This window comes from Podarcis pityusensis (assembly GCF_964106645.2).
Source record: "Podarcis pityusensis genome assembly, chromosome: 2".
Classification (NCBI taxonomy): Eukaryota; Metazoa; Chordata; class Lepidosauria; order Squamata; family Lacertidae; genus Podarcis; species Podarcis pityusensis.
In genome coordinates this window covers 31,467,583-31,491,929 of record NC_138029.1, presented here as the reverse complement: position 1 = coordinate 31,491,929, position 24,347 = coordinate 31,467,583, and the positions used below count along the sequence as shown (strand labels likewise).

The 24,347-nt window shown below is 43.1% G+C and overlaps 1 protein-coding gene across 2 annotated transcripts in view; it reads right to left on the bottom strand.

The window, feature by feature from the left end:
- Nucleotides 1–24,073, bottom strand: part of DNAH17 (dynein axonemal heavy chain 17) — a 95,756-nt gene extending 71,683 nt beyond the window's left edge. The window contains exons 1-22 of one of the 2 annotated variants that reach the window (XM_080993519.1): nt 23,976–24,073; nt 21,507–21,869; nt 18,853–19,046; nt 17,999–18,191; nt 17,793–17,892; nt 17,590–17,675; nt 16,350–16,475; nt 15,420–15,575; nt 13,754–13,840; nt 13,259–13,426; nt 12,900–13,016; nt 10,726–10,994; nt 10,391–10,586; nt 9,550–9,696; nt 8,528–8,636; nt 6,415–6,518; nt 6,118–6,258; nt 4,947–5,090; nt 3,490–3,672; nt 2,219–2,473; nt 1,327–1,496; nt 622–844 (exon numbers count right to left, since the gene is read on the bottom strand). In XM_080993519.1, coding sequence (XP_080849645.1) covers nt 622–844; nt 1,327–1,496; nt 2,219–2,473; nt 3,490–3,672; nt 4,947–5,090; nt 6,118–6,258; nt 6,415–6,518; nt 8,528–8,636; nt 9,550–9,696; nt 10,391–10,586; nt 10,726–10,994; nt 12,900–13,016; nt 13,259–13,426; nt 13,754–13,840; nt 15,420–15,575; nt 16,350–16,475; nt 17,590–17,675; nt 17,793–17,892; nt 17,999–18,191; nt 18,853–19,046; nt 21,507–21,845 — 3,507 coding nt within the window. In that variant the 5' untranslated portion in view covers nt 21,846–21,869; nt 23,976–24,073. Of the gene's footprint in view, nt 1–621; nt 845–1,326; nt 1,497–2,218; nt 2,474–3,489; nt 3,673–4,946; nt 5,091–6,117; nt 6,259–6,414; nt 6,519–8,527; nt 8,637–9,549; nt 9,697–10,390; nt 10,587–10,725; nt 10,995–12,899; nt 13,017–13,258; nt 13,427–13,753; nt 13,841–14,055; nt 14,074–15,419; nt 15,576–16,349; nt 16,476–17,589; nt 17,676–17,792; nt 17,893–17,998; nt 18,192–18,852; nt 19,047–21,506; nt 21,870–23,975 lie in introns of those variants that run through there. The other variant, XM_080993520.1, reaches the window with a different exon arrangement.
- Between the last annotated feature and the right edge of the window lie 274 nt (nt 24,074–24,347).

The following is a 24,347-nucleotide window of genomic DNA, read 5'->3' as shown; positions in this document are numbered from 1 at the left end:
TCGCCTGCCTCCTTCCGGCTCGCTATGGCTCCCGTCTGTCCCTCCTCCAGTGTAAGCGGCTGCTGCCTGCTTTGCTGCCATGCCTCTCCTTCACTCCCTCCTCCCTGGCTCCTCCTTAGGTCGCTTTAAAGCAAGCAAAGCGAGAGCCTCGTAGAGCACGTAAGCGGCTCTCGCTTTGCTTACTTTCAGAGAGCCCCTCCTCCTGGCTGTAAAGCAAGCAAAGCTAGAGCTGCGCAAAGCGGGACAGAAGCCCTGCAAGCGGCTCCCGCTTTGCTTGACTGACGGCAGCCAGGGCTCCGGTCCAGTGCATTCGCTCCATAACACGCACAGGCATTTTCCCTTACTTTCTAGGAGCAAAAAAGTGCATGTTATGGAGCAAAAATTATGGTAGATTGTAATGCACAACGGCTTCAATCATGGGCAACAATTGTGATCACTTTCAGATTGTGTTTATCAGATACATTCCCATGAACTTTCCTGATGTGTTATTTCTGGCCTGGTTTCTCACAATATTTATTTAGTCTTCTACAAAGCACTGAGGTCATTGGATTACACTAAAAAAATGGCAACATGAAAGATGAACAAATATGTATTGAGCGAAAATAATTTGTAGTAACTCACGTGCAACTGCATATGGATTTCTTCGGGCATTTCTTCTCCATATAGTTTGAGCAACTCAATGGTTTGCTTTAGAGGCTCAAACATATTGTCAGTAGCTACCTGCCTTTCTTTGACCCTCATCAAGTGTCCCATCACTTCCACAAGCCCATCGTAGTCACCTTCCTTCACAGGTTTGGTTAAGCCTGCATTGACTTCTTTCATGAAAGTGGAAAGATCCTGAAGGCTGCAATGGAAAAGGTATCGGTTCCAGTTGGGGTTAACTTTAACAGTACAAGTAACAAAACATCTTTCTCATTATGGAAAGAGGATGGCATCCTTGGGGGTGGAGGAGAGGGATAACACCCTCTAACTACTTTGATTACTGTAAATAAACTTAGGGCTGCCATATGTCCCCTTTTTCCCGGACACACACTCTTTTTCAGCCTTAAAATTTCTTTCTGGGTGGATTTTTTAAATTTTGCAAAATGTCTGGGTTTATGCATATACAGTAGTACCTCAGGTTACGAACTTAATTTGTTCTGGAGGTCTGTTCTTAACCCAAAACCATTCTTAACCTGAGGCATGCTTTCGCTAATGGGGCCTCCCGCTGCATTCATAGGTTTGTATACCGAGCACTGGCTGATTGTGGCCGATTACTGTACATGCAGGGAGAGGGGCTGTAGGAATGGAAAGTTTGGAAACTGACAAAATTATTCCCCACCCTACCTGGTGGTCACGTGGTTGATGAGGTGCTGTTTGAACATCAGGCTCCAGCGTTTGATGGTATTCAGGAGCGCTTGCTTGAAGGGACGGCAGTCACTTTGCAGCCAACCGTTGAACACTCTGGTATTCTCAAACTTGGACACTTCTTCATAGAGCTTCTCATAAGTGTCAATCTAGAAACACCAGGGGGCGCTGAGATGCAATAGCTTGTGATGCAGAATTTCTACACGCACATCAGTAACAGGAACAGAGGGAAATCATGATGGGACCACTACGGGCTATGGCATTTGAGTGTGTGGGTTCCCTCCGTAGCCATCTGGTTGTGAGCTAGAGTGCCCTAAGAGGAAAACCTACTTTATTCGAATTTTTGAGTTCAGAGTTTGTGTCTCTCCCTGACAGGTGGATTCTAATCTGCTTTGCTCTGTGAGTGGGGACTTATAATCCCCTAGTGAAGATACTAGGAAGGGGGGGGGGCAGCGTACAGGGCTATGAAGGGGATAAAACCACTTACACATAGGACACATAAGAACTCCTTTAAGCTTCTCCCAAGTTATTTGTGCTGGGTGTGAGTCGATTGTTAAAAAGGGTAATAAGAACGTAGAAGATAAATTTTATGTGCATTCCTGACAATGCCAGTTTTGCCAACTGGTGATGTAAGAAACAGCGATTTTACTCATCTTTAGTGTGAAAATGACCAAGGATTTGTGCATTGCTGAGGAAAGATGGGGACTAGGAGGAGAAAAGAGGAAACAGGAAAGCAAGAGGGATGTTCCAATGTTACTCACTTGCATGAGGGATGATGTAGGGTTATAAAGATGGAGTTTGTGCCATTGAGAACACAACACAACACACACATCAATTTGGGTGAAACGTATAGACATACTCCAACCCTCACCTGTAGCTGAAACTGGTCTAGGGTGGGCGCGACATGAGGCAAGTACTCCTCTGCGTGAGACTCCAGCTCTTCAGTGGTTAGAGCGTGGCCAAAAGTGAGGAAGCGCTGCATGAACTCATGGGGATCATCCATCCAAAGGTACGAATATTTCTCAAATGAATCTTCGTATTCTTCACCTTGTTTCATGGCATTGACCACAATGTTCCCAATCTCCTCTCGTATCTCCATCAACTCTCCCATGTCTTCTAGGTCAACCTGAAAGCATCAGGGAATCATTAATGGAGGCACGAAAACAAAAGAACAAGCCGAGCATATGGGCTTCCCACTAGCATCTTGGCTGGAACATAGGATGCTGGACTAGGTAGATCTTTAGATCTTACGTTCACCAGATTCCAAATGAACAAAGTATTCATGCCAAGAGATAACTTAACAACATTCATATATTCACACAAACATTGACTGACCAATGTTCCCTGTAGCATTTACAGGTGACCTGGAACTCTGAATAGTCAAATTCACACTCTGCAACCCAGCTGTACTTTCTAGGACTAAATTTTCTGGCTTGCCTAGAATCCTCGGATTCTGAAGTTTTCTTTTAATTTTCTTTTTCTTTTTAAGTTATTGAGCCTACAACCTAAATGGAAATATGTGGGTGACAACTGCAACCCTCCTGTCCTAAGGGTATGCAATCAGATTGCTTTATTGTTTTCCTTAGCAAGCATATGGAGAAAATATTTAACTATAGTCAAATGTGGAAACAGAGAGGGACCAAAGCATGCCTACCAATATGGCCGTTGCTTGCTTTCTGTCCACTGAGAATTGGTAATTATTTCACAGTAATTATGTGTTTCTTCTGGAACAAAATGCATTTATTTATTTATTTGTTCTTTTATTTATATATCTCTTATTTGCCAAAATGGCTTCTACAGAATGGAAAGAACATTGAAACATAGCTCCTTGGAAGTCAGATGCAAGCATGGCAAGAGTTTGGGGCAGCTAAGAATTCTGGGCGTGCAGACAGACACATATGTTCCTGTGTTTTATTTTCATTAAAAGACACGTTCACAGGAATTCTCTTGTGAACAAAAATATTTAAACTGAGCATTATATGGGACCTGAAAGCAATGCTTACGAGTTCCTTATGAAGTATATCCTAGTCACTCATCCTATGTACCATTACAAACCTTGGCCTGGTTTGAATGTCTCTTTAAACTGGGTGTTGTCAACCCAGCACCCACAGAAGCCTCACTGCGCGGAGGCCCCAGACCAACCTTATAGCTGGACTTCCCTTTTGCCAGTCGCGGTATCAGCTTAGCTGTATCATAGATATCGTTCATCAGGTTTTCCACCAGTTCGAAAAAACCTTCCTCTGCTCCCACTTCCAGAGATGGACGATACCTCAATTCATCTTTATACAGCTCCATGCGTACTTCAAACAAAGGGGCTACAGCAGCCTGAAATGCACCGGTGCGTTCTTTATTGGTCAGTCTTCACTCTTGCGTTCAAAGTATTGTTTACTACTGCTCTGTCAGTTCCCCACAACCACTAGCCCTTTTTGTATACAATTACCATTCCCCACGGGTTTCCGGCTGACGGGATTTCCAGCTGACGTAGCAATTTATGGCGCTAGTTCTCCACTGCCCTCCGAGGTTCAGGCAAGGGAAAGCCAGGATTTATGAGGTAAAATGAGCAGAGGGCACTGCAGCCTTCTTTGGATTCCCCCTCCCCGTCCCTTTGTTCTAACAGTTAAATAAGCCACCTGGTTGGTGATAAACAGGCCTAGCCATGCAGGACCTTGCTATGGATTTACCCAGTGGTTGCATTCAGGGCCAGGGAGGAATTTGCCTTGCAGGCTAATTGGACCTGTCTGCAGTTTCTGCCCACCTCATAGAAATCACCACAACTTTTGGGTAGATAAGGCATTGGGTTGGATACTTAAGTCAAGGAGAGAAGGGTGTGGGGGCCCCTCCATCCCGGGGCAATGGGTATCCCCTTGAGTCTGGAAGGGGTGTTTCCTGTCTAGATTAAGGTTACCAGATGTCCCCGTTTTCCCGGGGACAGTCCCCAGATTAACAGCTTTCTCAGCATTCACATGCACATAGCAAACAATAAGTGTCCCCGGATTCATTGAAAAAAAAATCTGGTAACCTTAGTCTAGATGCCCAACTTGGGGGCTGAAGGGCTTTACTGCAGGTGATCAGATGGGGCCCTAGGGTGCTCAACCCTAGGGGTTGACAGTGGTCAACCCCTAATATCCATCAACAAGCAGGCAGGCTGGTTGATTTCAGAATACACACGCAATGCTTGCCTACATCTGTAATCAGTAAAAGTTGTGGACTTATTTGACACCAGCATTCACTACTAGCAAATAATATACAGGCATGCTCAGAAACCATAATGTCTCTGGATGGGAGTGGAGTTTGTCTAAAATTTATACAAACTTCCCTTCCAATACCTTTTGTGAATTTCCTACCTTCCTCCACCAAATCCTCAGTTAAAAAATATACATATACCAGAACAAGCGGGTCTTAGTAAGAAAACATGCTTGCATGCACACACCCTGCTTAATTGATTCCTATTGCAAAACCTTAGTTCTTTTGCTCACAAAGCTTGAATTTACTTAGTTCTGAAATTAAGCAACCAGAAGGTAGTGACAAAGCTCTGGCATGTGGTACTGATATCCACTGATAAATTACCCTCCCACCCTGCAGAAAGCTCACCAACGTACATCAGCAGACATGTTGCTGAGCAGAAATTGCAGCGATTTGCGGATAAACTTAAAGTAGCCATCTAAAATCATGTCATCTATGAATTCCACATAATTAGACCACATTCTTGTCGTCTTGTCTGCCTTAAATAATTCTGCATTTTCCTGCAAACAGAAAAATCATTACTTGGGATACGCATTGTAATAGACAGGTGAGATTCCTTCTCCTGATGATGTATGCTTTAATGGTGATAAAAGCCTAATGTTGTCTCATAAAACATTTGGGTAACACCCAGAATACACCAATAATGTCAGAACTACCACCAGATGGAATGCTGATCTGGAATTCACTTGAGAGAAGCTATCCTTAGGGTAGTCAAGATGTCAAATACATGATTAGATAATAATATTCACTGTTTCCTGTCATGAGTATGGACTTGCTTATACAGAATAGTATACTGAAAGAAGTTTTGGGTGCACCCGGATGCAAGTCTGTTCTTGAATTGGGGCTGTTTGTGCATGCACATTTTTTGCAGCATTGAAATTAAATTGTCTTTATCAAAATGCCAGTCTTCCTGTTGGAAACCGCCCAGAGTGGCTGGGTCAACCCAGTCAGATGAACGGGGTACAAGTAATAAATTAATATTGTATTATTATTATTTTCCAATTTAATCTGGATTGTCGCTTACCACAGGACATCTGATAAGTAAAAACAACCTGCTATACATCCAGTGTCACCAATGTTAGCACATTTCTTTGCCCGAGTGGTTTGCTTTGCGGGCGTGCTGCTGTTTTGGTGGGTGGGCGGTCTCTTATTACTTTACCCCTACACGTTTTCTTCTCACCTGAGCTTCACCTGACCATTTTGTTTCTGGCAGCAGAGGGTGAGGGAGGAGCGACTGAGTGTTGGAGGGACCAGAAACAATAACAATGCGTTATTCCACCAATATCAGTTCACCAGTATGGACAGCAAATGGCAGAATAGCACCAAATGCCCATTGCTTAAAAAGTAAAAATATGTGAAAATTAACATGGCAATCACACACAAACACACACACGGGATTTGAATGACCATTTGTGATATAACGCCCACATCTGGGAACAATCTCTGTAAAAAAAATAATTACCAGATATAAGCCCTACATAGAACTGTCTGCTGTTCTAACTCCTATGAAAACTCACTCTTTCTCACCTCAACCATAGCCTGGATCTTCTGCCCGGCATCTCTGATTGCACCATAGCGTTTGTGGATGTTTGTTTGTTTCCCATCCAGATCAAGGAGTGCTGTCTCCTTATTGTCTTTCCTTTCAAACAAAGGACTAGCTGACCATTCCTGTAAGAAGAACCAGATATATGGAACACGTCTTCTGACTGCAGCATGAAAAAATAAGTCACCCGGCGAAGGGCAAAACTAAAAATTTATAAAGGAGACTCTTTTTCTCTTTTTTAAGTGCTTAGTAGAATTCAGTAGTTGTCACATGCTACACACCTGCATAAGCTGCCCAATGTTCTCCACGTTTAATTTCGTTTTCTGAATTCTTGTCTCTAAATCATATAAGACATTTCGCATCTCCTGAATATAGTCCATAACATCTGGTCAGGTTATTATGGTGGGGAAAAAGACATAGCAATTAGCAGCTGACTCCCAAGACTTCCCTTTGTCTTTAGCATCCAACCTCAATAATAATAATAATAATAATAATAATTTTATTATTTATACACCACCCATCTGGCTGGCTTACAGCATATATAAAACAGAAAAACATCAAACATTGAAAACTTCCTGTTACGGGGCTGCCTTCAGATGTCTTCTAAAAGTTTTCTAATTCTTTATCTCCTTGACATCTGAAGGGAGGGCATTCCACAGGGAGGGTGCCACTGCTGAGAAGGCCCTCTGCCTGGTTCCCTGTAACTTCGCTTCTCGCAGTGAGGGAACCAGCGGAAGCCCCTCAGAGGAGAACCTCAGTGTCCAGGCTGAACGATGGAGGTGGAGATGCTCCTTTAGGTATACTGAGCCGAGGCTGTTTAGGGCTTCAAAGGTCAGCACCAACACTTTGAATTGTGCTCGGAAACGTACTGGGAGCCTGTGAAGATCCTTTAGGACTGGTGTTATATAGTCCCAGCGGCCACTCCCAGTCACTAGTCTTGCTGCCGCATTCTGGATTAGTTGTAGTTTCTGAGTCACCTCCAAAAGTAGCCCTGCATAGAGCAGATTGCAATAGTCTAGGTGGGCAAGAACCAGAGCATGGCGAGACAGTGCACAGGCAGGTAGGGACTCAGCCAGCATACCAGATGGAGTTGGTAGACAGCTGCCCTGGACACATCTTTACCATCTCCAAAAATGTTGGTTGACACCAACATCCTCCCATTCCACTGATGAAGACAGTAAAATTCCGAATGGGACCTCTCTGGATTACTGGTTCAAAGTACACAGTATGGGGAGAGGTGGGGTGCTGTCTGACCACATCTCTGCACTGTTTCTCCTCTGTAATATATAGCTGAAGTGGAAATGTGTGTCTGCTCCCTGCAAGTAGCAGCTACTGAAGAAATGGAGCAGGACGTGGTGATAAGTAAACCCAGTGGCACATCTTTTTCTTGAATTGAACATTGCCGGGGAAACATTTATTCCCTTCTAAAATTTGTAGGCTGCCCTTCATCCCATCAAAGCAATCCCAGAGTGGTTTTCAACCTTATATAAAATACAACAAATACATCAAAAGCACACCAGCGATTACAATGATAAATTAATTAAACTAACAACAGCATGAGAATACTAGAAGCAATGGGAGATCTTACTAATGTGCACCAAATGTCTGTGGTTAATAAGATTTTTTTTATTGTTGGCAGAATTCCAACAAAAGTCTCTGCCATCTGTACTTCCAAGAAAAAGGGTATTCCACTGTATTTGGGGAGGGGGTGTTGTTCTTCTCTCGCATTACTAGGCAGCAAGTTAGGAGAGCTTCCTGCCGCCTCAAATCACAAGGCCAAGGATGGATGGTATGGGAAAAGCTGCTTCAACTAACAGCTGTGTGACAGGCCAGGAAAGACTTTAAATACTAATACCAAAGCCTTAAATTGGGCCCTGTAGCTTAGAGGCAGTCAGTAAAAATCCTGAAAGCATTCTGCACTAGCTGCAACCTCTGGACCATCTTCGAGGACAGCCCAGTATAGAGCACATTACAGTAGTCTAGCTGAGAGACTATAAGAATGTCAAGGCTGCCCTAATCCAGGAATGGCATGCTAGTCAAGAGCTGTTAACAGGCAGGCATTCCTCCCCCCTGAGGCAACTTGTACCTGATGTGACACAGTGCTAGATCCAGCAGTGCCCCCAGGCTATAAACCACTTCCTTCAAGGCGGGTAGGTAGAGCAAGCCTACATCCAATTCCCAGATGCAGGAGTTGTCCTCCAACAATATCTGGAGGCTCAGCGGTTCTCCAGTCCTCCTTTAAGAGGTACTAGTTGGTGCCCATTTTATGTGAAGGCAGATGGGCTTCAACTTGCAAACTCTGGTGTTGAGCACTTCAATCGTTTGATCAATGCACTCAAAAAGGAAGGGCGGTGGGCTCCAGTTTGTAACAAATCAATGACAAGAGTTTTGTACCTTCATTGCTCCAGTACAAGTTGGTCTCAGCTTTTCTCAGGCCAACATCAATTTCTTGCAGCTCCCCCTTGACCAGTGGAAGTTCTACTGTCAAAATTGTCCTCTTGATCTAAAAGCAAGCAGTTTATTGTAATGAGCAGAGCTCATCTTGCTGAAGCTCAAGATGGATAGTGCTGTCTTAGGTAACACACTTCTCATCTCAACCCCTTCCAGGGCCAGCACCAAGCATGGTCAGGCATCTGCCAAGAGCCTGCACCTCAGCAGAGGGCCCACTGATAACAGACCCCTTGATCTCCTCTTCACCATTGCAAGTTGCTTGTTCACCAGCTTCTCCCTCTGGCCCAGACCATGGTGATGAGAGGGAAAGGCAGTAAGCAGGTGGTACCAATGATGAGGAAGAGCAGCAGCAGCTGTCAGTGATAAGGAAGGCGAGGAAGTGGACTCACTGAGGGAGTAGAACCCAAGCAGGGTATCTAAGCACAGGCCCTCCAAAACCTGGAATTGGCACTGACTCCATCCTAGACACTTAGAGAGGTCTGGACCCCTGACAAGGAGTTTCTGCTGGGATCAACGGCGGGACATTAGGATTAGACTGAGCAGGAGATTCAGCAGCTGCAGGGCTGAACTGCTGAACCTCAAAGGACACTAGTGGGTGATTTAGGCAAAGCAATAAACAAAAGAGAGAAAGTGACTTTCTGTACTGTCTTGTTCTGCCTTATTCCTTTAAGTTTTGTAGAATGTACAGTGGTTTCCCATTGTGCTCAGACACCATTACTTGGAATAGTGGTTAAGAGTGATGGATTAGAACAGGAACCATGAAGATCACTGTGTCATCTTGGTCCAGTTACTACCCTTCAGCCCAATCAACTTCACAAGGTTGACACGAGGATTAAATAGGGGTTAGGGAGAATAATGTATTCTACCATGAGCTCTTTGCAGAAAAATGCAGACTACAAACCAAAGGAAAAAATACACAGCTACTTCTTTATTCCATAGATAGATAGATAGATAGATAGATATACCTTGTTATACCAGCCAACTATGAGATCCAAGTTGTCCACAAACTTCCGAAATGTTTCATTCTGAGAAAAGAGGCTTCCAGCACTGTCCGGAATTTCCTTCTGCTGCTGAAAGTTCAGGTACTTGACTTCACGGAGAACAGCTACCAGCTACATGATAATATAGCAGGGAGAAATGAATGCCCTTCAATAAATGGAAACACCCCCCCCCCCCGATCTAATGGCATGGCCTTCCCTCTCTGGATGAAGACCAGGCACTTGGAAGGAAGAGAAAGGGAAGTGTGCGGGACCACGGGAACTGAGTATGGTTCCACACCAGGCATTTACTGTGGAACTGTTACGCTTCATTCACTTATTTTTTACAGAATATCCACATGACGCCATCACTCAGTCACTACCATCCTTTCTCAAAAAACCAAACCAAACCAAACCTGGGGTTCTCCTGTCTTTTCTCAGATTACAGAAAGAACGAAAGAGTGGTGCAATCTCCACAAGTGGATATACCTTTAGTGTTCCTCTTCATGTCTTTTTAAAAGGGTGGAATTTTGGCTAGCACCATTTGAGGAAAGTAGACTTATTGGGAAAGTGGAAACTATTCACGGTTCAGCGTGCCTCCGTTATAACATTTGGGGTGGGCACTATTTTATGACCCTGTTTTTTGAAATAAATGTTGAAATTATCACTAAAACAGGGTTCTTCTTTTTTTTAAGGAAGTACAGAAATGTACACCCATATAGCCCCACCGCAGTAATGTAGCGTTATATCACTATAGCACAATAATATATTTTCTAACACATAGCAGCCAGAAATCACATGCTAGCATGCTCTCTTCCTATTCACACACCTCTTTGCTGAAATTCACACTAATAAGATTAGTCTCTGGATCTCTATGGATCAGTGGCTGCTCTAGGTTGAACTGGCAGTCTCTGTCAACCCGGCCGATCCAATCTGCATAAATTTTCTCACGGTAACCTTGCAGCAAACGTATCATTTCATCATACTTTGCATATATCAGCTTGGCCTCAGAACTGAACATAACCCTGCAGAAATGAGAAAGTTCAGTTTCAGATGGGCAGCGGAATTTAATTGACACTGCAAACGAAGCTGCCTTATAGCTTTTAATATTACTTCAGGAAATAGCGCGTGGGTAATGTGAGTTATAAATGATTTGCTACTCACGGATGATCAATGGCCCGCAAGTCTTTCCTTGGGAGCTGCAATCTTTCCTGGAGTTCCAAAGCCCACTTCAGTTGCCCGGCAACAGGGGGCATGTTTTTGCTAAGGGGAGGCACACCATCACCTGCTGCAGTGGCAGCTATTTGGGCATCATATAAAATCTTTGCATTGTCCAGCTCAACATTGAACATCTCCAGAAGGGTAGCATAGTGCGGTGCTACGTCTGCCTTTATTAATGGTCGATCCAACAGGGATGCAAACATATGGATTTGCTAGAGAACAAAAATCACAAAGGAGGTCCCAGTTTTTAAAAATGATATGTTCTCTGAGCATTCATTTGTAAATCCATTCTGAATTATGCTAAGCAAGTGGACCTGCAATAACATTTTGCAGTAAGAACTTTCCTCCTAAGAGGTGTGTTCCTGTTTAGGGTTCTAGCCAGACAGCCATACTCTCCTCCAAAATGTTTTATTCCATTCCCCTCCCTAGGTTTTCTGGTTTTCTTTTCCATCTGACACTCAACATGCCATGGGCCACTGAGTATACTCAGTCCGCCTTGTGCCTTTTTTTTTAAGCAGGTGTTTAATTCTGTAAACCTTGGTGTTCCCCCCAAGACATGCTAAGAGCTTTCCAAGTTGTTCTATCCTGTTGACTCCCAGCACCCAGGTTTGCTATTAGAAGGAGTGATCCACATTGACTCACATCCCGGTTCTAGTAAAAGCAACTTTAAACCAAATCAAATAGATGACATCAGCTTCTGTTATCCCTGGTGAACTCTACCACAGCCTTTACATGCTATAGCAATTAATTTAATATCTGCAAATGGCCACAATCACTCTGTTGCATTGGTGACCGACTACCTTTGTATGCACTGCTGTCCGGACTGGAGACTAAACTTGATATACAGTGGACGCTCGGGTTGCGAACGTGATCCGTGCGCAATGCACGTTTGCAACCCGCAGCGTTTGCAACCCGCAGCGGCGCGTCTGCATATGCGCGGGTTGCGATTCGGCGTTTCTGCGATTTTACGCTTCTGCGCATGCGCGACCGCCAAAACCTGGAAATAACCCGTTCCGGTACTTCCGGGTTTCAGCGGTCTGTAACCCGAAAAAATGCAACCTGAAGCGTCTGTAACCCGAGGTATGACTGTACTTGTTAATTGGGATAATGGTAAACCATTGGTAAACCATTATTATCATTTTTATAGTCATATGATTACATGATTCCTAGCGTCCATTTATCAATTTAACAGGCCATCAACTGGTGTCTAAACAAAATCAATAAATCATAATGAAAGCAGACATTATGCACAACTCATTAAACACAATTATTAAAAAGAGTAGAAAATGAGGAGAGTACTCAGAAAGTGGCAGTGAAAGCTTTTGTTGTTGTTTAAATGCATTCATGTTAGTTCACCTACACTCAGAGCACTGTTTGCCAGCTTGCTACTGGGCCAGTTTCAAGATGTTACTATTGGCATATCGGGAACAACTTACCTACAACATTGCCTTGCCTCACATGTGCCTACTTGACCACTTTGATCAGCAGAATTGGCACTACTAGAGGTGCCATATAATACCTGTTCTGGATTTGTAAGAACTCAGTTGTTTCGTGTGACAGGCAGCACCTGCCCTTTGGAACTCCCTGCCTTTTGAGATCAAGCAGATCCCAATAACAGTTAGCCGTGGGACAGAAGACTGAACAGGCAAAAATGGTAACCGGCTTATCATCTTCCTTGCTATGGTGAGATGTAGTCTGTTCCTACTCAAATCATTGTCATCATTTCTAAATCTGCATCTATACATACACATGAATGTGTGCAAACTTGGCACAATGCTGTATTCTCTTTCCCCCCCCACTCTCATTATAAATGGCACTCAAAGAAGTAGAAAGGAGGTGGGTTGACACTGAGAGAGACCCCACACAATCCTGCTGCTTACTACCCTAGGAGATGTTTGCTTGAAAATTTAATGCTAATCTTCAGTGGGCTCAGATCTGAAAAAAAGAAAGTATTTTCTTCATTGCATGGGATGGACCTTCCATGGCAGCTAGGGACAAAACTGGCTTCTTTACCTGCAGGAGCATAAATTACTGCTTGCTCCTGCAGGTAAAATTACTGCTTGCTCCACTGCAGATAAAGCTATCTGGAATTAGGTTAAACACAGGAATGTATGTACCTTGACAGCAGATTCAAAACTGGAGCAGTCAACAAATCCTTGATAGAAAATGGTGGACAGCCGTCGATCCAAATCCTGAATTTTGATCTGAAAGTCTGCAAAGTCTTCATCAAATTGCTTTCAATTATAATAATAACAATCAACAACAACAAAAAATGAGTTAGAACAATCATGTGCCATATCTGTTGACTTTTAAAAGTTAATTAAACCAAAGTAGAAAATAAGCTAGGCCAACTACCTTGAAGAGAATACATTTGTTGCTATAGTAATTAGAGCACATTGGGATTTTGCCCCTTACAGTAAGCAAATAATTTATGCCATCTACATATGAATAAATTTCCCATATTGAAATTACTAACCTCATCTGCTGGATCTAAAGGATCATATTTGCACTCAACAAAGACCTTAACATATTCGAGAACCTCCTCATAAATTTGAACCACCAGCCTCCCTAAGATATTGCCTCTCACACCTCCCAATTCAATTTTCTCCAGTTTGAGAAATTCAATTGAAGTCATGTATAGTTCCTAAAAAAAATACACAAATGAACAACAGTTATCTACTGCCTCCTTCTTTTGATTAAACTTTAAATGGCTTGGTTTTGCTGCTAATCAGCTTTCTTTACATTCCTTAAACAGGAAACGCTTTTTTACAAGTAGCTTCAACACTGATTATTTTAAAAAATAACGAGGGTCACTAAAATTTACTTTGTCCAATGTTATCACTTTTAAATATACAGTTTTCTGAAAACAAAAATACAGTCCGTGATTTTAAATATGATTACACACATATTTTGGGGGTTTGGGCAACTTTTAGCTGTGGTTGTTTCTTATTTTAGATAGTTTAATTCTCACCTCTATTGTCTTCAGTCTGTGAAAAAATGAATTCATTCTAGTGAAAACTAGCGTAGAAGGGAATTCCCAGTACTGGGGTTCTTTGTCCTGCAAACAGAAATAAGAGAGTGTGACCAACTCTATATAGGCAGCAGCTGCATTTAGCTGCAACTTTAAGGCCCCATTTGCACTATATATATTTAAACTGGTATCATACAGTAGTATTATCTATCTAAGGATGTGTAGGTCAGAGAAGTTGAATAAGAAAGTTTTGTTAAAGGACAATGAACATTAGCTCTTCCCCCCTTAAGCTACTTTCTCACTCTGCTTTCAGCCCTGCTTCCTGCTTAGGCCTAACCTCCTAAACAAGATATGGGAGGTGCTCTTAAAGGTATATTCATGTACCACTTGAAACGGCCATGCTTTCCCCCACAGGATCCTGGGAACTGTAGTTTATTAAAGATGCTGAGAGTTGTTAGGAGGTTGCTATTCCCCTCACTTCCCAGTTCCCAGAGTTCCCTGGGAAAAGGGAGCGAATGTTAAAGCCGTCTGAAAACTGTAGCGCTGTGCAATGGAAGAAACAGTACCCGTGGCCTTCAAAAGACCGTTTTGTCTCCGGGACTGCAAGGAGCGGGAGGAACCCCTAAGGGACTTGCTCAAAGCTTGTTGCAAATTGCTGCTCACTTAGTCCCCAGATGCAAAGGACATGCGTTGTGTGCTGCTTGAATGGAGTTCTGTGGCCATTTTGCTCTGTGACCAAACAAACATCCCTTCCAGTCATAACTTTGCACATGAGCTAACAGAAAAAAACAAGCAATGCACAGACCGTCACCATGATTTCTGGTGCTTTGTTTGTGCAGAGGTCTGGAAATGTGAGCATAGCACAAAGATGCCCCCTTGATAATAATAAAAATCTGTACGTACATGCTCAACTCGGCTGCCATGGGTGGGCAGAGGAGGAGGAGGAGACAATAAGAAAAGCATGCTAGAAGAATGAATGGGGAAAGAGGTTTGCAGATGTTTCCCCCTGAATAAAACCCAGGCAAAATCTGAGACAAGAAATCAGGTGGGAATGCAGAGCTCCGAACAAAACTGATAATGGGAAAACTAAGCCCAGACTTAACGTAAATTGTGGATGGGCCCTCAGTGACCAGCCAACCTGAAGTTGAGGGAAAATTGCTTCCTAATATGAATTTTTCTGCAAGTAAAATTCTGAAATTGAACAACTGTATCTAGAAGCAGCCCTGACCAGGTAGAGCTGTTTAAAATAGTTTTCCACAAGAAAGAATGGGGAAAATTTATAATTTATTTAGGAGACCAATGTAAGCAGATGAAAACATTAGGAGCATTTTAATCTCACTTGTAATGTAACAAATACGATGGACAATATGGATAGATATAAAATATAGATTATGAAATAATATGCAGTTGAAAACGTTGACAATAAGACCCATGGAGAGGATGGGGGGGGGGAGTCTCCAGATTCAGAGAAATCTCTTTATATGGATATGTATGTAGTTTTGTTATAAATTTATATCTGTAAAGTCAAATAAAAACATTTTTTTAAAATAAATAAAATAGTTTTCCACATTATTAAATGGAATAATTTATACGGAATGTGCTGCACTATGAAGTTCTGAGTAATGCTTTCTCTGAGAACCAAAGTCCACTGGTATCAGTAACCCACCTTAAAAAACTTGGGCATCATATCTGTGCAGCAAACGTCGTAAGTCTTGTAGAGTTTCTCTATCACGGAGATACCCAGCTTGATCCCTCCTAGCACCTCTTCAATTTCACCTTGTAAGCCCTTGAGCACTTCCTCGGGACTCAGAAAATTACGAGTCTAAATAGAAAGCAGTGTAGTCAAAGATGACGCTTAGGTGAACAGGGCACATTAAAGCAAACTGGAAGTAGAACCCTGCAACAGTTTGGCAGTGCAAGGCAGTGCATTGATGAATCAGTCCCTTCAGGTAGTTGTTATATTGCTCATAATTTATCAACACAAAGTGTGCTTGTTACAGCAGGAAATAATGGCTTTCATTGATGCTGTGATTTAGGCTCCTCCACTGCCTCCTTATGCACATGCAAAGTGATAGGTCAAACTGTCTGCAAAACTCATCCAAATGGGAGGACAAGCAATGGTTGGGACTCTGTGACAACAATACCATTGACCACCTATACTCCTGACTTTCCGCAGCACACCTAAGCATGTGTACCATTCATTTTTCCTTTGACTGTTGAAACACAAATGTGGGCAATCCTGAGCTCACAACTGGAATTGACCAACTTCTTACTTGTTTCAGTGGATCAGGTATGAACCACAAGATAGAAGCAAGAAAGGCAAGTCCTCCCAGTGCAACAATTTCTGCTGAAATTTTGCACTCGCTTTAGGCTCTTAACCAAACCTGCCCAGGCCCTGTTTCATTTTCTATTCCCCACCCCACCTTCCAGTTAACCAGTTTCAGCATCTGCAAAATAAATTTGGTTGAAACCATATTTAATGGCTGCAGTCACCAAAACCAAAACCAAATGGAAATTAGAAGAAATGAAGAAAAGAATATGGGGAAGGGGGGTGGGAATCCCCCCAATCTAGAACTTTATTTTCACAGAACAGTACCAATTCAATGAAGAGGTTACAGATCTCCTGCAATACGACAATGATCCGGGATGGAATGTTGTAGTATTCAGAATTGGCCCAGATCAAGCATACGGTGTACATGACATTGCTGATGAATGGAGGAAGCTGTGTGGACATATTAAAAAAAGAGAAAGTAAAGGTTTCAAACAACTAAATTTCACATGTTTAAGGTAAGGTGGTTTATTTTTAACTTGAGCTGTATGCAAATGGCCTCTAAAAATTCTCCACCCTATTTTTGGACGGACAAATTTACTGAATTTCTCCAAAGGGAGGATAAATTCTTCAGCAATAAGTGACGCCGCACTTGCATCACTTATTTACCCCAAGGAAAGGCATGAGGCAGAGTGCATTCCTAAAACCCAGGAATTCCTGCAGGAATACGGATTCCTGTGAGTAGCTGGGCATTCTTCATCTCTGTTTAAAATATTGGTGGGTAGGTGGGAAACTTGTAGGCAGTGGTGGAGCTTCATGCTCCGGCACCAGGGTGCGGAGAGCAGGCAAGGACGGGGATGGCGCGTGTCCCGGGGGCGTGGCATGCCGCCTGTGGGGGTGTGGCATCCAGCGCGGGCAGGGGGGCAACCGCAATGGCACCCCACCAGGATCGCACTGACGGGGGTGGTGCACTCCCCCCCCACTCCTCTTCCTCCACCACTGCTTGTAGGAACATCACGACATCCATGGAACTCTAGTTACCAATCTCAGACTTCTGAACGTTGGCTCTTGTTCCTGGACCAAACTTATTGTTGTTACTTCTTGTAAGAGCACTTGGACTCGATTCTGCACTTTCCTAGCTACTAAGGACTGCTTAGACTACCCTTAGATTTCATTATTAAATGTTAAGAAATGAACTTCTTTACTTGCAGGTAAGTACAGCTCTGATTGGTTGGGTGGAAGCTAGGACATAAGCTCCTCTTCACAGAGGTGTTTGTAGGCCATTGAAAACAGCCTTTTTTTGAACTTTTTGGATAACGATGGACTTCTTGGTGAACATTCACCATAGTGCTACATAGAATATAACCCTCAGTAAAGTATTGTGGAAGACACACAAAATGTATACACCAAGCCTGCCCAAACTGTTGCCTTCCAGATATTTTTATACACCATTGTAGCAGTAAAAATGGCTAGCAATTCATTTTTTAAGAGGGTCTTAGCAGTGATGCATAAGCAAGGTGGCCTATTTTAATTCTCAAATGTTATTTCCCCCCTTTAATATATATACCTGATGATATTCAGCTTGTTCCACTTCTTCCAACACAACTTTCAGTGGCTGCAAGTACAAGTTAATATCATCAGCCTCCTTCAGTCCTGTATAAAACAAAAATGACAGAGTAGGTAAATTAAGGAGGGGCTTGAAAGCCATTTGTTACATATGACCCAAAACAACTTGCTGGCGGTCATTTATTTTAAGAAAGGAGGTAGTACCTGCAGAGACGTCCTTGAAAACATTCCTGAGTGCTGGCCAGTAACAGCTCTTTGCCCTCTCTAAAATATCAGCAATCTTTTTCACCTGAGGGGCATACAGCTGGGAGAAACAAAAACACAAAACCCCCAACTTTAGCAACTTGTTTTCATGACCATATGGTGGTTTGCAGCCAGGTCTCATGAAGTACCCATAAACTCCCACCTACCTGTTCATTTATGCACTGCAGGTTAACCTGCCGGCTGTACCAGAAATCAAATTCCACTCTGGGTAATGGGTTCAAGCCATCCAGAAGAGGCTGTGCTGAGTCTTTGCTCAGGATATCTCGTATCTGATGAGACCAGTCAATGATGATGGTTTCAATGGAGTGTAATAGTGTACTGTCCACAGCTCTAGGAAGCCTGAAAGAACCCACAAAGGACAGTATGGTGAAAACAGTTTTAACTTCTGATCTCGAAGCACCTTGCATAGCGGTTATTAACCTCTTTGGGGTCACAGGCCCCTTTGAAAATCTGAGGAAACCTATGGAATCCCTTCCAATGCACATAAACACATACACAATTTTGCATACTATTTATTTTATTGTTTGGGGTTTTTTTTGCACTTGGTTCACAGACCCCTTAAAAGTGGACCTCCTAGGTGCCATGGGCCACAAGTTAAGAACCTCTGAACTAAAAGTTAATAAAGGGAGCTCCATTCAGTTACTAGCCAGCCCGGCTATAATATAAAACTCAGTAAATTGTTCCAGGATCTCTTTAGCTGCAGGAGCAATGCCTAATGGTCCTTGGATTCCCTCCTAGGTCCCTGTGCCTTTACAACCAGGAACGTTTGTATTTCCCTTTGTTTGGGCCATCGCTCTTCCATGGTGGTGGGCATCTCTGAGGATCACAGCATGGAGGCATGCCAAATACATACATGCAAGTAATTGCCCCTTAGGGATGAGAGTAGCCTTTTAAAAAAATAAATAAATGAAAATAATGGGTTCTGCATATGCTGCACATACACAATGTACAAGACAACAAGAAGTATAGACATTGGCAGACATTATTTTAGGGCACCCACGTGTCAAACATATCCACTGAACTCTCCAAGGTATCTATGTGGTCTGGCAAAGGAAGCAGTGTTTTCCCTTTGATCTTTCCTCCCATCACAAACATCTCATTCTTCAGTCTGTGGGCTGCCCGTATAACATCATCAGCCACCACTTGAGGCCATCCAGCAAGGTTTTCGTGCTTCATAAATAAGGAATAGACCACCTAGAGGGAAATAATTGCTCTGTTTCAAACATCACTGATCACAACACTGTATCGAATTATTTTTAATAAAATCTAAAAGTTTTCTGGAAAAGTCCAGCCTCTTTTTTTAAACATCCCAGTAGCTGGAACGTCTTTTTTGGAAGTCATGGTCCTATGATTCTGACAGCCACCACACCACTGCAATGCCATCATAACATCAGTATTACATTACACTGGTGCAATGGTAATGCACCATTTCAATGTATTGCCTTTCACCAGTGCAGGAACATGGCAGTGAGCCTAACCCTGCCCAGCTGGAATAACTTGAGGACAGAATTGCATTGTTAGGCTTTGTCAGGCAGCCCAGCATACAGAAGCTGTGAAAAGGGCAAATCCTACACTAGGGATATTTAGGAAAGGGATCCAAAACAAAACTGCCAGTATTGCAATGCCTTTCTACAAATCTGTGGTGTGACCACATTTGGAATACTGGGTGAAGTTATGTTTGCCACATCTCAACGGCGATATTGTTGAACTAAAGAAAGTGCTGAAAAGGGCAACAAACTCCATACCTGTGTACCTCCCCCCCTTTTAAAGTTTTTGTTGAGTTGGCTGCTTTGTAAATATCAAGTTTTATAAAGATGGGCAAACCCTCACCGCCACAGTCCCAAAACATTGCAGTGCTCAAACATGCTCAGGAATCACTCTTTGATAGTAGGTTGTGGCAAGTCTGGGACCACGAGAAGCTGGTGGCAGGGCAAACCTGGAGGCCCCGACCTGGCCACAGTGAGCCATGTGATGGTCACCTCCAGGCTTGACTACTGTAATTCGCTCTGCGCGGGGCTGCCCTTGAAGCTGACCCAGAAACTCCAGCGCGTGCAGAATGCTGCAGCGAGGCTCCTCACGGGGTCTCTGCCATGGGAGCATATTCACCCAGTGCTTTTCCAGCTGCACTGGCTCCCGGTGAAGTACAGGGTCAGATTTAAGGTGCTGGTTTTGACCTTTAAAGCCCTTCATGGCCTAGGACCCTCATACCTACGGGACCGCCTCTCCTGGTATGCCCCACGGAGGACCTTAAGGTCCATAAATAGCAACACCCTAGAGGTCCCGGGCCCTAAGGAAGTTAGATTAGCCTCAACCAGAGCCAGGGCCTTCTCAACACTGGCTCCGGCCTGGTGGAACGCTCTGTCTCATGAGACCAGGGCCCTGCGGGATCTGATTTCTTTTTGCAGGGCCTGTAAGACAGAGTTGTTCCACCTGGCCTTTGGCTTAGAATCAGTTTCATTCCCTCCCCCTCTTTCTTTTCCCTTTCTCCTCCTGTGAAGAGGCTGCATCCTAATGTTTTAATGTTGTATTTTAATCTTGTTTTTTAAATTGTATTTTAATCAACTTGTTTTTATTATTGGTTGTTAGCCGCCCTGAGCCCGGTCTTGGCTGGGGAGGTCGGGGTATAAATAAAATGTATTATTATTATTAGTGACCACGTTAGTGCTGTTTGCTGCAATTCTTCTGTGTTTGTGTCTTTGTCTTGCATCATCATATGTTCCTGTGCTGCTCTTTGGGTTACTCACATTCAGTTCCCTGCACCTCCAGTAAAAGCAATCCCAGGCAGCAGGTGATGTGATGTCTGCCTGGACAGCTGCTGCCAGTCAGAGCAGGCATTGCTGTGGCTAGGTGGGAAGCAGTTCTTAGCTGGTGTAAGACAGCTTCCTATATAGCTTAACATGTGCAAAGAAAAGCAAGGGGTTGGGTTTGAGCATTTACAAAGTGGATAATAAACTTGCCAGTGACTATGTTAATCATGTCATCTGTTCCAAAGCGCTGGAAAATATTAGTGCCTCTGGATCCTGAGTAACACTCTGCCACACCAACAAGAGGCAGAACCATAATTAGAGAGAACATTAGGGATTTTGTGCAGACTGCACCAGTTGTTCAGACAAGTCCAGGAAAGGCTCTGGCACAGACATACCCTCAATGTTTTTTAATGCACAATTTGAATATGGTGAATTTAATCATCAACCAGTATAGCCAGGGTATTGTGGAAATGCAACTTTTACACTCTGGGCATTCCCTGATGATGGTAGGCTTTATTTATTTATTACATTTCAAGCCTGTTGTTCCTCAAAGAAGCATCAGAGAAGGAATTCTACCCTCACAACAACTGTGTGAGATAAATGTTTAAAATTTACATTATTGGAGTTGTAGGTGATATGATAGGCTTAAGGAGAGGGATCTCTCACTTCCAGACCCAAAGCCTGACTGGCTTTGTCCAACAATAGAAAAGGACAGATCCATCACATCACAGCAGTTTTGTCTGCAACTTCATGAAAGATTGAGAAACCAAAATAAGGAGCTGTATTAACTATACATCCCATTCTCTGCCTCATGTCATTGTGTGGTTCTCTTATGACTACGCTCTCATTATGTTTGTTTATAAAGAGATATCATTCAGTGAACTGCTAAGAGAAACTGGATGCCCACCTCTTCCACAACAGCCATCATCTGCTCTACAGGGGAGGGGCTGAGATCTCCAACAAGGAGTAAATCCAGAAAGTTCTCTTTGTTAACATTTTCACGCCTCTTTTTCACAAAATAAATTCCTTTGTTCTTCAGTGTGGCTGGGAAGCCAAGACAAGGAACTAGTTGTCCAGTGGGATTGAGCGTGATCACCAGTGCTGTCACATCATGCTTCTCATAGAACTCATTGAGCATGGAGTGGACTTCCTCACTGGTTGCAAACTTGGTCCATTTGTCAGGCTTAACATGGAGAAAGAGAGTGCAGTAATTCTCTATGAAGTCCAGTCGTTTGTCAGTCGCCATCTTGATTCCTCAGTTGCAAACCACCTGAAAGGAAAAAAAACTGACCAGGTAACCAACTGGAAAGTCTTTCTTTCCTGTCTTGAGAAGAAAACATCCTTGTCAACACGTTTCAGAATACCTATCCAACCTGTTGGGAACTAAGCTTTCTAGCTTCCCCATACATTACATATCTGCACTATGGAATTCATTGCAGGGAAAGATTATTTGGGTTTAATTGCAGATGACAGCTTAATTATAGGGCATGTAAAAGCTCTTTGCATCTGATGCATCTGTGTATAATCAGCAAAGGTCAGGCAGGAGCTGGATCACATCCCTAGCCCTCATCATCTAACGCCCCTCACCTTGTGATCCAAACCTCCATATATTTGAATATGGGGAGCCAGTAGGCATGGCTTCACACACTGCCTGTCCATGTGTTGATTATACGGATATATTTTGCATGTACAGGGCTAAAGTCTTCATCCTAAATGACCATAGCAGTGCCATGCATGTGATGGGAAACATGATTTTAACATTGCTTATGTTCTTGGGGTTCTTAAAATTACAAATAGCAACCAGAGGCGACCCCCCCAATCCCAATAAGAACCACATATGGAAGAGGGGGCTACTTTTCTCCTGTGCTGTTGCCCCATTTAAACCCTGCCCCTCTGATATTTGGTTGGGAGAGAAGGTTCCATTAGTGCTAGTGGAACTTCCCTTCTGTGCCAAATAGTAGTTTTGGGGGGGCAAGGGAGGGCTCATTGAGACCACAGTGCAGAGGGAAGGGGTTAAATTTCCCTTCCTTGAACGCTGCAGTCCTGACCCTGATCACCCATCCCTTTGCAAATACTGTTTGTCATTAAAATGCTCACACGTACAAACAATATTAAATCACATACTACGTAAATGTCATATATTGTTTAGCTTTCGGCAGGTGCAGAGTCTGTGCACTTGCCAGTTTGTTAGTGATGTAGATCATATTTTGGAGCACCAAGAAAGGAAGACAATATGCTGACAGGCAGAGATGGTAGACAGGATAGTGTTGAAGATAAAAAGTCCACATCAGAGGGAAACGTAGAGTGAGAGCTTGCACTTAACTTTTTTGCCCCACTGTTTCCAATCACAAGTTCGCAGTTAAAAGCTCTGTGCCCAAGTACCCCCTTTTTTTGTCTTTCTTTCTTTTGCTCTGGAGCTTCCCTCAGGAAAGTCCTTTCTTTATCACCCAGTCAGAGTAAATGTCAACTGAGGTTTTCTGTGAGTTGCCATTTGCTCCAATTGAGTTTTAAGGAGTGGGTTTTCACTAGGAAAGGTACAAAGAAAAAGAAAAGGCTCATTTCCTGGTCCAGCAAAGAAGTACAGTGGTACCTCAGGTTAAGTACTTAATTCGTTCCGGAGGTCCGTACTTAACCTGAAACTGTTCTTAACCTGAAGCACCACTTTAGCTAATGGGGCCTCCCGCTGCCGCCACGCCCCCGGAGCACGATTTCTGTTCTCATCCTGAAGCAAAGTTCTTAACCCGAGGTACTATTTCTGGGTTAGCGGAGTCTGTAACCTGAAGCGTATGTAACCCGAGGTACCACTGTAGCTAGTTAGGCACAGCCAAGGGCTTGGGCATTTTTAACCCTCCCCTTTGAACCTTAGACCCGCTCTTCCCCCACTGTATCACAACCTGATTTTAAAATTCCTTTACAGTTTAAGATATGTACACACAATATATTTCCCCTGCAGGTGGCAAGGCAGCTGCAGGAGGGGATTTTTTTAGTGGGAAAATGGCCTGCAGGGAAACGGTTAAGCTCCTGTTTGTTTGAGGCCATAGTTTTGAGTTCCTTCCTTGTAGCTTTATAAATCACTTAATGTGTCAACACGAACAGAATTTATTAATATTGCAGTTGTTGTATAAGGGATTATTATTATGACCGGACTATAACTGAAATTAATAAGATTCTGGAAAACAGAAAAAAAGGAAAATCATCAAACTATCAAATCTAGCACATGGTGGGGAGGCACTTTATCTAAATCATATAATTTAGTATTTGAACTATTGGTATTAATAATTGCATTATAAATTGGTATTGTTATAAGGAGGCTATTATTGAACTGTAATGGAAAACGAATAAAAAAATTATTGTAAAAAATAAAAGATACTACAACCTTTTCTCTGACCAAAGTGTATGCTTTGACCAAACAGGTTTGGTGGCATCCAACTAAAAGTCACTCAACTGTCGAGGAACAATGGCTCCCACAAGATTCTTGTGACATCAGCCCTCAACTGCCACACACTGGTAGAACCTGCTTCCATTAAGGTGTCAAAATAGAAAGTTATGGTGCTTGTATGACTACCTCATTGTGTTGCATTTTGTACTCACCAAGGCACATCAGGTTTCAGTCATGAGATGGATACAATCCCTCTGATCCTCACATTAATGTTGCTGCAAAGCAGAAGTGAATCTCCAACTGTCCTTCTCTTGCTCGTGTTAGTTTTCAAACACTGTTTTAGGACGCTATGCCACCTTATCCCTCGCA